At 42.7% G+C, this 12,258-nt stretch overlaps 2 protein-coding genes across 4 annotated transcripts in view; one reads left to right on the top strand and one right to left on the bottom strand.

Moving 5' to 3' along the window:
* The window catches only part of LOC139277107 (ranBP-type and C3HC4-type zinc finger-containing protein 1-like), a 58,355-nt gene extending 55,734 nt beyond the window's left edge, over positions 1–2,621 (top strand). For both annotated transcript variants that reach the window (XM_070895125.1, XM_070895124.1), the window contains one exon: positions 642–2,621. In XM_070895125.1, the coding sequence (XP_070751226.1) occupies positions 642–722 (81 nt within the window). In that variant the 3' untranslated portion in view covers positions 723–2,621. The remainder of the gene's footprint in view (positions 1–641) is intronic.
* A 4,240-nt stretch (positions 2,622–6,861) lies between these two features.
* The window catches only part of tbc1d20 (TBC1 domain family, member 20), a 39,480-nt gene continuing 34,083 nt past the window's right edge, over positions 6,862–12,258 (bottom strand). Inside the window, exon 8 of one of the 2 annotated variants that reach the window (XM_070896381.1) lies at positions 6,862–10,547. In XM_070896381.1, coding sequence (XP_070752482.1) covers positions 10,292–10,547 — 256 coding nt within the window. In that variant the 3' untranslated portion in view covers positions 6,862–10,291. The remainder of the gene's footprint in view (positions 10,548–12,258) is intronic. The other variant, XM_070896382.1, reaches the window with a different exon arrangement.

Raw genomic sequence — 12,258 nt, 5'->3', positions numbered from 1 at the left:
TGAAAATAAAGGAACCACTTAGAAAAATAGGCACAAAAAATATTTACATGGGGACTGTAATGTCATCATCATCATAGGCAGTCCCTCGAAAGAAGAACCCGAACTACATCCTCAAGGCTGGAAGATGCCTGTGCGTGGATTTTTTTAACATGTGGCAGTTGCACACCAGCCACCACACGGGCTCGACAGAGCTAGGTCTTGGTCCAGTTGCAAGGATTACCCAAGACAACTGGAGACCTGCTCTGTTGCACGGCCCAGTGCACACACATATCGCAGTGTGGGCTGGCCCGTGCTGCCCCTGGAATGTATGCACCTGTGAGCATGCTAATAGGCTGGTAGCGCTGTTGAGTTGGGCGTGACTTAGCCAGTCACGTGATGTTCACAAGTCTCAATAAAACCCCAGCCAGTTGGGTTCAGGGTGTCTACGATGAGGCAGGTGGTTGTGAGCCTGTAATGTGTAGTGTGATTGTTAAACTTTTGTTAATAAACCAACTAGTTCTTAATAGCAATGTGTGGCTATGAATGCTTAAGCAAAGAACCCATGAAAGGAATACATTAGTGACAAAATTAGAAAATGTACGAAGGATCATTTTGTTTTGTCAATGTGTACGTTTCACTGACTTTCCAATTTTTCATTTCAGGGTAGTGGCGACACCACTGGAGGATGTCGATGCCGTGTCAATGGTAAACCATGTCATCCCAAGTGTCAGAATTGCCACTGAGCATATTCGCATCTAATTATTCTTGGGCTTAAACAATGCTACCCTGATCCAGTGAAGACCACAGCATGTAATTGTGGCATTTTCTTTGTCGGATTTGTATTTCTCAGCTACCTAGGAAACTAAAACAGAAGTGATGTCCTCCGAATAAGTTGGAATCTAGATAAAAGTAGATCCAATTCAAAAGTACTGACTTCCAATATTTTGGGTAAAACCACTTTCTAATCATTGTACTTCATGGGCTGATAGGTGGTATATAAATGCAAGTCTTTCTTTTTATTGCTTACACGTCCAATGTGTTGCATCTAAATCACCGTGGCAGGCATTACCTCAGAGCTGCTCCCACTCTGTCGGCGTAACTGACTGAAACCTCGTTTATGTGGGCGAGTGTGGTTTCCGCCACAATTGCGGCAAAATTAAGAGAGTGGAGTAGCGCCGAGGAAATTCCCCGGCTAAAACTGAATGGTTGGTGCAATGCGCTAGACACTATACTTGGAGGAGTTAGACACTACCCTCAGGGAGCAGAGTTTAAATCAGGCTCAGATGCATGGGATGAAAGTTTCCTCTCGCTGTCAGTCGCAAGGGTTCCAAGTGGAGTGAGTTGAAGGCAGTCTGCAGTAGTAAGAGTTCACAACACAACTTGTCCTAGTTTGGCAGCCTCACTTAGGCCATAAGGATGGGATGGGATGGGGGGGGGTTAATAAATAAAAATAGCACTCATGTAGCTAATAAAAAGTCAAGAGCAAGAAAAGACTGGTCAGATCAACAAGCTTACTCCTCAGTATTTTAACTCACTCAACAGGAGAAATTAAGAAAAACTCTAGGAATGAAGTTAAGGTGTGCTTTTGGAGCACTCCAGAGTGAGCTTTTCCCTGCACTAAGCCATGCAAGTTTTGGGTATGGTAGCATAGTGGTTCTGTCACTGGACTAGTAAGCCAGAGGCCTGGGCTAATAATCTGCAGCCACTAGTTCAAATCCCACCAAGGCAGCTGGGGAATTTAAATTCAGTTAATTAAATAAATCTGGAATAAAAAGCCAGTATCAATAATGGTGACCATGTAACTACCAGATTGTTGTTAAAAACCCATCTAGTTCACTAATGCCCTTTTAGGGAAGGAACTCTGCTGTCCTTACCCAGTCTGGCTTATATGTGAATCAGACCCACAGCATTGTGGTTGACTCTTAACTGGTCCTCTGAAATAGCCTAGGCAACCCACCACCTCCTTCTCAAGGGCAATTAAGGATGGCCAATAAATGCTGGCCTTGCGGCCGACGGCCACATCCTGTGGACAAATTTAAAAAAATAAAAATTGGCAGATATAGAAGGGCTTGATGCTGGTACTTAGTACAAGTATTCTAACTTACATTCTCGTTCACTTCTCACTAAATACAATTCCAATCCATCGTACCAGTGAAACTCTCACAAAGGGGTCAATTCCCACTCACCCACTGTACGTTTGATAGAAGAGCCAGGGAAACCTTAGAGAAATGGTGCAAATGGCGTTTCCGTGGCTCCTCTGGTGAACTTACGACGGGAGAATCCTAGTGGAAATTCTTAAATGTGCACCCCTACTCAAAGCACAGTATCTTCCCAAGATTGAGCCCATGAGCCACTGAGCACGTGGAACATTGCCTGTGCATATAATGAATGACCTTCTTGGAAAGGCCTTATTTGGAAAGATCCTATTCTGTACAGTAAAGTGTTTAATCATCTTCAGCTGAGATACTTAATCAGATACTGTGGAGATAGAGTGGACAATGTTAATGTAAATTTTATGTATGTATATACACACAAGTGCACTATCAATTCCAATTTGAAACAAAGGCCTATAATTTTCTTGATATGATTTACATTTGCTGTTGCACCTTTAATAAAAGTGTTACATCTGTGACTGGCCTCTAGCGTGAGATACACAGAAGTGGTCTGGGTATGTTCATTTGCATATCATTGGTACAAGCATTGGTGTAAAACTGGTAAAAGCAGCTGAACCAGCAAGAGACTTTTGTGCAGCCCTTTCAACATACTGTTCAGCCTGCACAATTCAGTAGAACACTGGGCGACAAGGTGTTAAGGCAGCAACAGTGCTCAGCTCTTTCATTTTTACCTCTCAAGTTACTTCACTGCATGCCTTTACCAATATTTTTGTAACACTTGGGCAGAGCAGCCAGGCATTGCACCAAACCGGAGGAGAATGTACAACTTCACTCTTCGACTTTCAAGACCTCCTCGGGGCAACTGAAGACAGGATGAACAGACTCCTGGGTGTGTGTGCCACCAAGTTACCCAGGGTTACCCTGGAGGGAGGTGGCACTGGCACTGACCATTAACTCCCTCACGCCCCTCCCCCGAGGACTGCAGAACAGTGCCCCAAAAAATTCCACATCTTCAGCCGGGCAGGCAAAGTAACACACTGTACATCTCTTCCATGCTCAGCCTGGGTACCAGCACACACACTCTACTCTCTCACAGCAATACCTTCACAGTTAACCCTTCACAACACTCAGTCACGGACAGCTCCTACAACTCCCTATCCGACACTATGGCTACACAGCCCTCGATGTCCAAAGCTAATGACAGGAATTCCCAACATTTTGTACAACCTGAGTGGATCAACTTCGTTAAAGTGACTTAGTTCGGACAAATAGCAGAGCCACAGGCTCCTGTGGTCAATTAATTGTTCGACTGTTTCACATGTCTATCTGAGGGAAATGCCAATTGTCTGCTGGTGGAGGGGAGGAATAATCACTTAGCACTTTTTATTTTAAGGTTGGTTTTTTAAGTAGTACATTATGAGGGCTTTGGTGTAGACCCTCTATCAACAGGCACTTGTTGCAGCAAAGCCCAATCCCAATGCATCACTGTTTCCAGGCCAAACACAAAGCCTCTGCTTCTAAAACATTCTGTAAAACGTGCACAGGTAACACAGATATACTGATACTCCCTGGGAACTCTGCAGTGCTTTTGCAGACGACAGTATGCTTTTAAGCCGTGACAGAATGGGAGTGGATGTGTTACGGGGTTAACTGCAAACATCTCCGCTGTATCCAAAGACAGATGACCAATGTGCACATGCATTTGGGAATATTTTCAGCCTGTAATTGTAAAACAAAATAACACCCATCTAGGAAGTGGATGGAGCAATGGATAGAACACCATTATTTGATTTCTGGAACCTAGGTTTAAATGAATCAGTGACGGTCTTTTTTTTTAAAAGCCATTCAGATCTGGTAGGGAGAAGTGAATCTGCTGTAAATCTAAAACAATTCAAGCAAATGCATTTAGCAAGAGCTCAATACAAAAGATCCAGCAGGAAGATGGAACTCTTAAATAAAGATAAAATGCTTTTTGATGTTGACTCCTATTTGCTCTCAGTTTTTCTTCATCGCTGGGTGAAAATCCTGGAAATCCCTACCTAATCTGTGGGAGCACCTTCACCACACTGACTGTAGCAGACAATGGGACCCTCCTTGTTAGATGAACTGGATATCATGATCTTCACAAGTGCCCTTATGTGAGTTTGGCCCATCTCCCAGAAGGCAGACTGATTCATACTGGAATGAGACAAGGCTGGATGTCAATTCACAAACTGGTTTATTTTGCAATCGTTAAGTGAACAAATAGATAAACATTTGAAGTAATTCCCACCACAATATGACTGAACCTTGTATCTCTTAGCACAAGTGTGGCATCATCTATTTATGATATCTCTGAAACCCGGCCGCTATCTCAGCCTAGGCTGGGTTTCTTTAAAAAAAAAGAGACTTGGCAATCTTTGGTTCAACGGACAGAGAACATTTATCTCTCTGGGCTTTTTTGAGGCTTCTCAGGTCAAGAAATTTAATCATTTTGCTGCAGATTCTTTCCTTGACTGAGGGCTTATCAGTAGAGGAACCAATTAGGCTTGTTCTTGCCCTCCACCTCTGCCAAAGGTGGACTCGTTGAAGACCCACTGCTGCTATTTTCCAGATGGATAACTATCATAACACAATAAGCTTAGATGGCAGGGACAGTTTAACAACCTCATTCCATTGTTTTAAAAAATTCCTGGGATGTTGGTGTCGCTCTCAAGGCCAGTATTTATTGCCCATCACTAATTGCCCTTGAACAACAGAGTGGCTTGCAGAGGTCAGTTAAGAGTCAATCACATTGCTGTGGGTCGAGAGTCACATATAGGCCAGACAAGGACGGCAGATTTTCTTCCCGAAAAAGGACATTAGTGAACCAAATGGGTTTTTAACTACAATCCGGTAGTTTCATTACTGATACTAGCTGTTTATTCCATATTTTATTTTAATTGAATATAAATTCCGTGGTGGCATTTGAACTCATGTCTCTGGATACTAGTCCAGTAACATAACCACTACGCTACCGTTCCCTGATCATTGTCCCAGATCATGGAGGACAAGTTTCAAATTGCTGCGTGTTAGCACGCAGGTGAGCTTATCCGTCCCCTCCCCTCCGTCCGAGTGGCTCCAGCATGGCTTGGGGTGGATTTGAAACATTTGTGGACTCAATTTAGCTTAAAAGTAACACCTCAAAGTAACTCATATCTAAATCCCTTCCATGTAAAGTGGTTAAAAATCCCAACACGCAACAGCAAGCAATTAACCTGATGCGTAGGTTGAATCAGTACGTTCTGAAGAGCATTGCGCTACACCCTTGTTAAGCTGAAACATTGAGTAAAAATAAAGATAATTACTACATTTAAATGGCAGGAGTAAAAGTGTATTTCAGTGTTTTGTAAAACTCTAGTCCCTTAAAGCCTGCCACCAATTCCCCACTGTCCTTTCTTGCTTACCTGTGAGCATGTTGGTGGGAGTGGTCAACTAGGTTCAGTCGATAGCGCTCTCAAATTCTGATTCAGAAGGTTCTGGGTTGAGTTCCATACCAAGATTTTAACTCCCAATTTAGACATGGAAGGGATTTAGATACGAGTTACATTGAAGTGTTACTTTTAAGCTAAATTGAGCCCACAAATGTTTTAAATCCACCCCAAGACATGCTGGAGCCACTCGGATGGAGGGGATTGGTATATTAATGAGCTCATATTAGCGGTAACAAGCAGCCATTTGAAACTTATCGTCCATGATCTGGGACAATGATCAGGGAACGGTAGCGTAGTGGTTATGTTACTGGACTAGTATCCAGAGGCCTGGACTAATGATATGGAGACGCGAGTTCAAATGCCACCACGGAATTTAAATTCAATTAAAATAAAATCTGCAGTGCTGCATGTGGTGTTGAACCACCAAGGACTGTCTGGCCATTCCACTGGATCATACGGACATTAAGCTCCCACTGGAGTTCTTCCATCAATATCGTTCCCAATATCACCAAAAAAACACCGATCTGATGATGCATCTTGCGGTTCGTGGGATGCTACTGGTGCTGAATTGCTGCCGGTTCCCCCTAGAAAGCACTGGACTCCAAAAATACTGTGAGATGTGATAAATGCAAATATATTACTGTTCATGACAGTGGCACCATTCTTAAAACAACAAAAAAAGCAGCAATGCACTTCAACAGTGTACTATGAATTCAGATAGGTCACTTGAGCATCACTCTCACAGCTTAGAATTTGAATAGATTCTGAAAGTAACATGTGCACAATTTTTTCATTTCTTCACTTTTTTCCCCGTGGCTGCTACTGCTGTTTTAGATAGATTTAAAATTAACAATCTGATAGGATGTCATTCCCTCCTTCCCTCGGAATAATTTTCTCCTCTACACTTGCAGGCATTGACTGCTTGCAGGAGCACAGTTTCGCTGGCACCCTTGCCCGTGACTGTTATCGATGTATAATCCTTTGACGGTGAGTGTCTACAAAGCATTTCACTGTAGGGGGCATCGCAACCAAACCCCATCCAATCTTAAGCAAGTGGACATCCAGCGAGGGTTACTGGATGGCAAGCAGGAGAGGGAACAGTTTCCACTGGCCTGGCAGGGAGATCAATGAGCTCAGCAAGCTCAGCACATACTGGAACTGAACCTCCTCCTGGGCTGGAGGACTCAGTTACTTACTGGAAAAGGATGCAGAGTAATCAGTGGAATGTAATTCAGTGTGATCCTGCCCTATGTACACAGGGAAGCAAATTTACAAGGCGCAGTTAAGTTCATGTCAAACAAAATAGCAAACTGGGGAAGCAATTTACAATCTGAAATTTAATACTAGAATCTGACCTAAAGAGAACCAAGTAATAAAATCTATATTTGACTGTGAAAATGTGGTGCAGAATAAATCACAGAAGGAAAAGAATTGGGAAAAATGACACCAGATTTTAAAAATACCAGATTTAGAGGAGGAAATCAAGTCTTCAGAAAATAGTCGTCCATTAAAGAATACAACATAAATAAAACTCACCATACTTCAGCTTCCGATACTACAGTTAATTAAACTGTGTCAATAAGGTGGCTTTATTAGCTCTGGTCCAATATTAAACATCCCCAAAGTACTAATAACATATACCTATGTATCCAGTTTGGTGGAAAATGGTCCCAAAATCTGAGACAAATAGATTTAAACGTCTGGGCGAAAGGGTCGAGGGATTTGATATGAAGATTGGTTGATCTATGAAAGAGGGACACATCCATTCGACTAATGGCCTTTTCTCTGTTCTTAAAATTTACAATTCAAAGACAATAAAGTAGTTCTGCAGTAGTGGTAATCCTTTCTTGAATTGGGGTAAATTAATCAAATAACAATTTAAATCTATAATTAATCACAACAATAATCCAACACATCTGGACATCAAGTCACCAGTTGACCGGACGAAACATTGTGCTACTGGAACCAAACCATTAACCATAGATTTTACTCTCCGCTCTTACACGTGACAAATCAAGGGAGCAAGAAGAGATGGATAACATTGGTATCATGGGTCACTAGTATCTCATTTACATGTACTATTGAGATGGAGTCCATGGAGCAACAGCATGCAGGTTACCTCTGCCCATCCAGGGTTCCTCATCTCAGCTAAGGAGCTTGGAGATGGTTCGTGCCCCAGGGAAGAAGCAACTCATGCTAGTCATTCACTTACATGCAAACATTTCAAGATTGAAATATGTCCGAGGCCCCAAGAAAGACTTGCATTTATATAGCGCCTTTCACGCCCACCAGATGTTCCAAAGCACTTTGCAGCCAATAAAGTACTTTTGAAGTGTAGTCACTGTTGCAATGTGGGAAACGCAGCGGCCAATTTGCGCACAGCAAGCTCCCACAAACAGCAATGTGATAATGAGCAGGTAGTGTTTTAGTGATGTTGGTTGAGGGATAACTATTGGCCAGGACACTGGGGAGAACTCTCCTGCTCTTCTTCGGAATAGTGGTAAAGGCTCTTTTACATCCACCCGAGAGAACAGACAGCGCCTCAGTTTAACGTCTCATCCGAAAGATGCCACCTCATGACAGTGCAGCACTCCCTCAGCACTGCACTGGAGCATCAGCCTAGTTTTTTGTGCTTCTGACTCGAGGCGAGAGTGCTGCCCACTGAGCCACAGCTGACACAAAGGTGACTTATGTGCAGTGAACGAAGTATGGGATGAAGAAAACTTAAAAAGGAAAATAAAAACAAAGAAGATAGTGTAGGCACAGCACCTTTCACACCGTCATTCTACAAGTTAAGGATATCAGGCACCTTCACATGGATTATTAGTAAATCTTGTAACTGAGAAAACCAGGCGTCGGGGTCAAAGATTTGTGTATTGCATATCAAGGCTAACAGTACATCAACACATAATTCTTTCATACTAGAGTCCCAAGCAACACAGCCTTATAAGGGCTGGCTATACAAATTAAGAAGCCCTGAACGGAGGTTATTGTGCCAGTTGACACACCAATATTAAGGCTGCAATATATTACAGTTAAAAAAACGTCTCCGAAGAGCTGATTGTAATTGAGGCTTAACACTTGGCCTACAAGCCTGTAAGTGTCACATTTGTTGAACAGATTTTGCTAATGATTCTAACTATTTAAATACAATGACTCCATATTTACAAAGATATAATAAGTGGTGTTGAAATGACCCACTTAGGTTGTCTTTTGCACTTTTATTTCAAGATGATTGTTTAGTTTGAGATGTAAACATGTTCTGGGTAGCTGAATAAAAATAAAAGCACAATGGTGCACAGAAGCACTGCAAAAGGAGGACAATTTAGAAGACAATAGTCAAGAGAGAACAAGAAAAAGATCAGAAACAAAGTATAAGTACCCCGAGGGAGGGCCACACAACTTCACCAATTCACTGGCTGCCAAGCTCACCCTCCATCTAGAATGGCCTGGTCCTGTATCTGAAATCCCAAACTCTGCACAACTTCCTCTGCTGGACTAGAACACTTCTATTACCCACACTTCAGGAAGGCAGAGGCAAGTGTCAGAATTGGGAGCTTTTGTCCTGTGTCTTAATTCCACTAAGGGGCAAGCTTTAAAAAAAAATGCTTATTTTCTCCCCATTTCAGGCCGTTGACTCCTGCTGTGGTGCAGTGTCAAGGCAATAACAAAGAGACCATTCTTTATTTGAAAGTGCAGTCAACAAATATTGGCATGCCATTCAAGCAAGAGGAGGCAGCTGATTTTGTCCTCGCCCAACCATCAGTTTCCAGCAGTGATCATTGCACAGCAATGTGGAGCAGGAACCCCAGTCCAGGTTCTCAAGAGGTCAACCATACCACCCCCTCCCTACTGTCAATCTGACATAGATCAGCTAACTCTGCAGAAACCAGGAATCAAATCTGCCCCGTTTAGCTCCACATGGCTCAGCTACATGCTGCCTTTGCCAATTAAGCCAGGGTAATATACGGTCAGGCAGCTTTCAACAATCTTCACAGATGGAATTTTGTCTCCTCTCTCTCAGCTGGAATTAAAGTCAGATCTTGCACTGCAGAAAGGAGTGTTCAAGTTATATTCTAACACCACCTGTCCCCAAGATTTAGTTAAGTAACAAGTGGAACAATATTGGTAATTACTGCAAATGTAAGATTGCTCCCCTGTCTGGGTTGTGTGTCCTGTGAACATGGGATAATCTTGCATGTTCCGTTTTCTCCGCTCACCATGTACTTTTCACTTGGGCCATGCTTTCCATTTGGGAGGGCATTCTGTCATGCCACTGCCCAGAATAGCTCTGTAACCAGCTTCCTAGAAAATGAACAAAAGTGGTCGAGATACCTTTCCCCCACATCAGTACACATTCACCTCCTTTCCTTGATAATTTGGCGGAGATTGGCAACACGCCATGTGGGAACTCAGCAGTGCAGATTCACATTGCATCACTTGGTGGCAGTAGATTTTCAATGGTCATAGCCCTAGGTTTTTTTTAAGGAAAGGTGACGGCAAAATGGATACTCTGCAATATATTGCAGCTTTATACTTGGTGCCAATCATTCACAAAATGGCAGTCAAAAAGTTAGTGTTCAACCCAGTCTTACCTTTAGCCGAGTATGTATTCTAAGCTGCTTGCAGTCTTTAATGACACATTTTAAACTAAAAAAAAGGCAAAGAAAAATACTGTGCCCCCTCCCCCCCCTCCCCCGCCATATGTAATTGGGGATTTGTAAAGTGACTAAAAATGTCCTTCCCTCAAGGAAAAAGTTGCAGTTCAAACTTTGGTGCCCACTCCAGTGCGCTATTGACCACTGCATAGGCTGCTGCTCCCAGTGCCACAGTTAGCCCCATCACTGCCAGCTTTATCAACCTCCTGGTCCCAGTTATTGCCACAATTGCACTCGTTCTGGGTTCTTGCTGAAGCTGTTCTCTGAATCGCCTCCGGAGCACTGCATCGGGACGTTGCTGAGCCGACACTAGTTCAAAGTCCTTGAAGGTTGAGACAGCGGTGCTGTGGGGGCGGACAAACAAAAGACCTCAATTAGGCAATTCACATGCAGTGCAAGAAAGTCTCAAAAGGAACGCTCAACATATCCAGTAAGACGACAAAAATCAACATGCAAATACATTTTTTTTAAAAATTCCGATTCAGAATTTACTGGCGGTTTAAAAAAAAACAAGTGACAATGATCCGTCCCTGGCTCAGTGAGTTTGTCCGGACTACAGAGCTATGACAGGTCAGGAAGGTCAGAGGTTGGATTCTTGGTTTGTGCTGCATTAGCGGATCTCACCTTGACCATCTTTGGGAGTGGAGAAGATAAAAATTACGGCCCGGGTTTCTGGCCCTGATCGTTACCCAGTAACTTGTGCTGGTAATGCATGCGTGTACTTCAGGGGAGCACAGCGGAGGCTAAGCAAATAGCCCACCAACACTAACCGCCAAAACTCATGCACGAACAACAGCCATGAGTGAGGTTTTGGAGGACAACAACATTTGTGGAACCATATATTAACAAGAAAACAACCTTTTCAGGAAGGAAGAGAAAATTAACATGGAAAAAAAAATGGAAAATCATACAAATCCTCAATCTACACATTTTTTGTAAAATAGTTATTTTGGTGTTTTCACTGCACATATGCTGCTGCACTGGATAATGCCACAAGTTGAATATATAATGGGAGCAAGGCCGTGATTCAAAGTGACTTCAATGGAATTCCATTAAAAGCAAATTACAGCAATAAGCCTGAAGATAATGAAATTCTAAATTTTAAAGCTTTGAACATTAGACATTTTTAATTGAGGATCCATTATTTTTTCCGAATTTATAAAGGCTGCAATTAGTAATGTAACTTATGGATTTATTCCAGCTCTGCAGGATGTAGTCATATTTCTGTATCATTCTGAAGAATAACCTTTGTATTTATATAGCACTTTGACATGTCAAATCACACAATGAGTTACTTGCTGCAGTATAGTGGGCATTCTGTCGGCAAACGCAGCTGCCATACGGCCCCATTTACAGAGACCAGTAAAACTGGTACGGTCCACGCCCCCATTCACGTTTATTTGATATCCCAAATTGTACTTTTATGGTGTGAGGACATGAATCTATCGCTGTTCTCTAACCGTTGGGCATTCATTACCTATAGCAGAGAGGGTGACCTGTCCCAGTACAACTAGGATACATCTCACAGCAGCCCAGCAATGGATGCTTCTCAAGATTTTCCTTCCCTCCCTCCACATCAGAATTTGCTTCATTGCACTTGGTTGCACAGGCTCCACTCATACACTCCCAATTCCCAGGGCGTCAGTCTGTGCCACACTTAACACCTCACTATACTGCATACTCTTCCCTGCCCAAGAGGGACAGACCTGTGTCACAAGAGCAGCATTAAGGCACATTTACATTACATAAACAAGACAGCTCAGAGTGGTTTTAGCCCATGGCACTCGGGAATAGAACCATTTACATTGCAGCTGGATTTCACAGCACCAGCAGCAATAGCAACGTCAAAACAATTCTCTAGTTGGAACAAAATATTGACAAAGAGATAGAAGAGCATTGGGAAATACTTAAACCAGTAATCAAGAGTCCAGGAGAAATATATTCCGCTAATAAGCTAGAACAAACCAACCTATAATGAGGCACCAGGGAGAGAGAAATTAGGGCAAAATTGAAACTAAAGAAAAAGGTATACACTAAATACATAGAAAACAAAGG

The sequence above is a fragment of the Pristiophorus japonicus genome, chromosome 12 (genome assembly GCF_044704955.1).
Source record: "Pristiophorus japonicus isolate sPriJap1 chromosome 12, sPriJap1.hap1, whole genome shotgun sequence".
In the NCBI taxonomy this organism is placed as follows: Eukaryota; Metazoa; Chordata; class Chondrichthyes; family Pristiophoridae; genus Pristiophorus; species Pristiophorus japonicus.
This window is presented reverse-complemented; position numbering and strand designations above follow the sequence as displayed.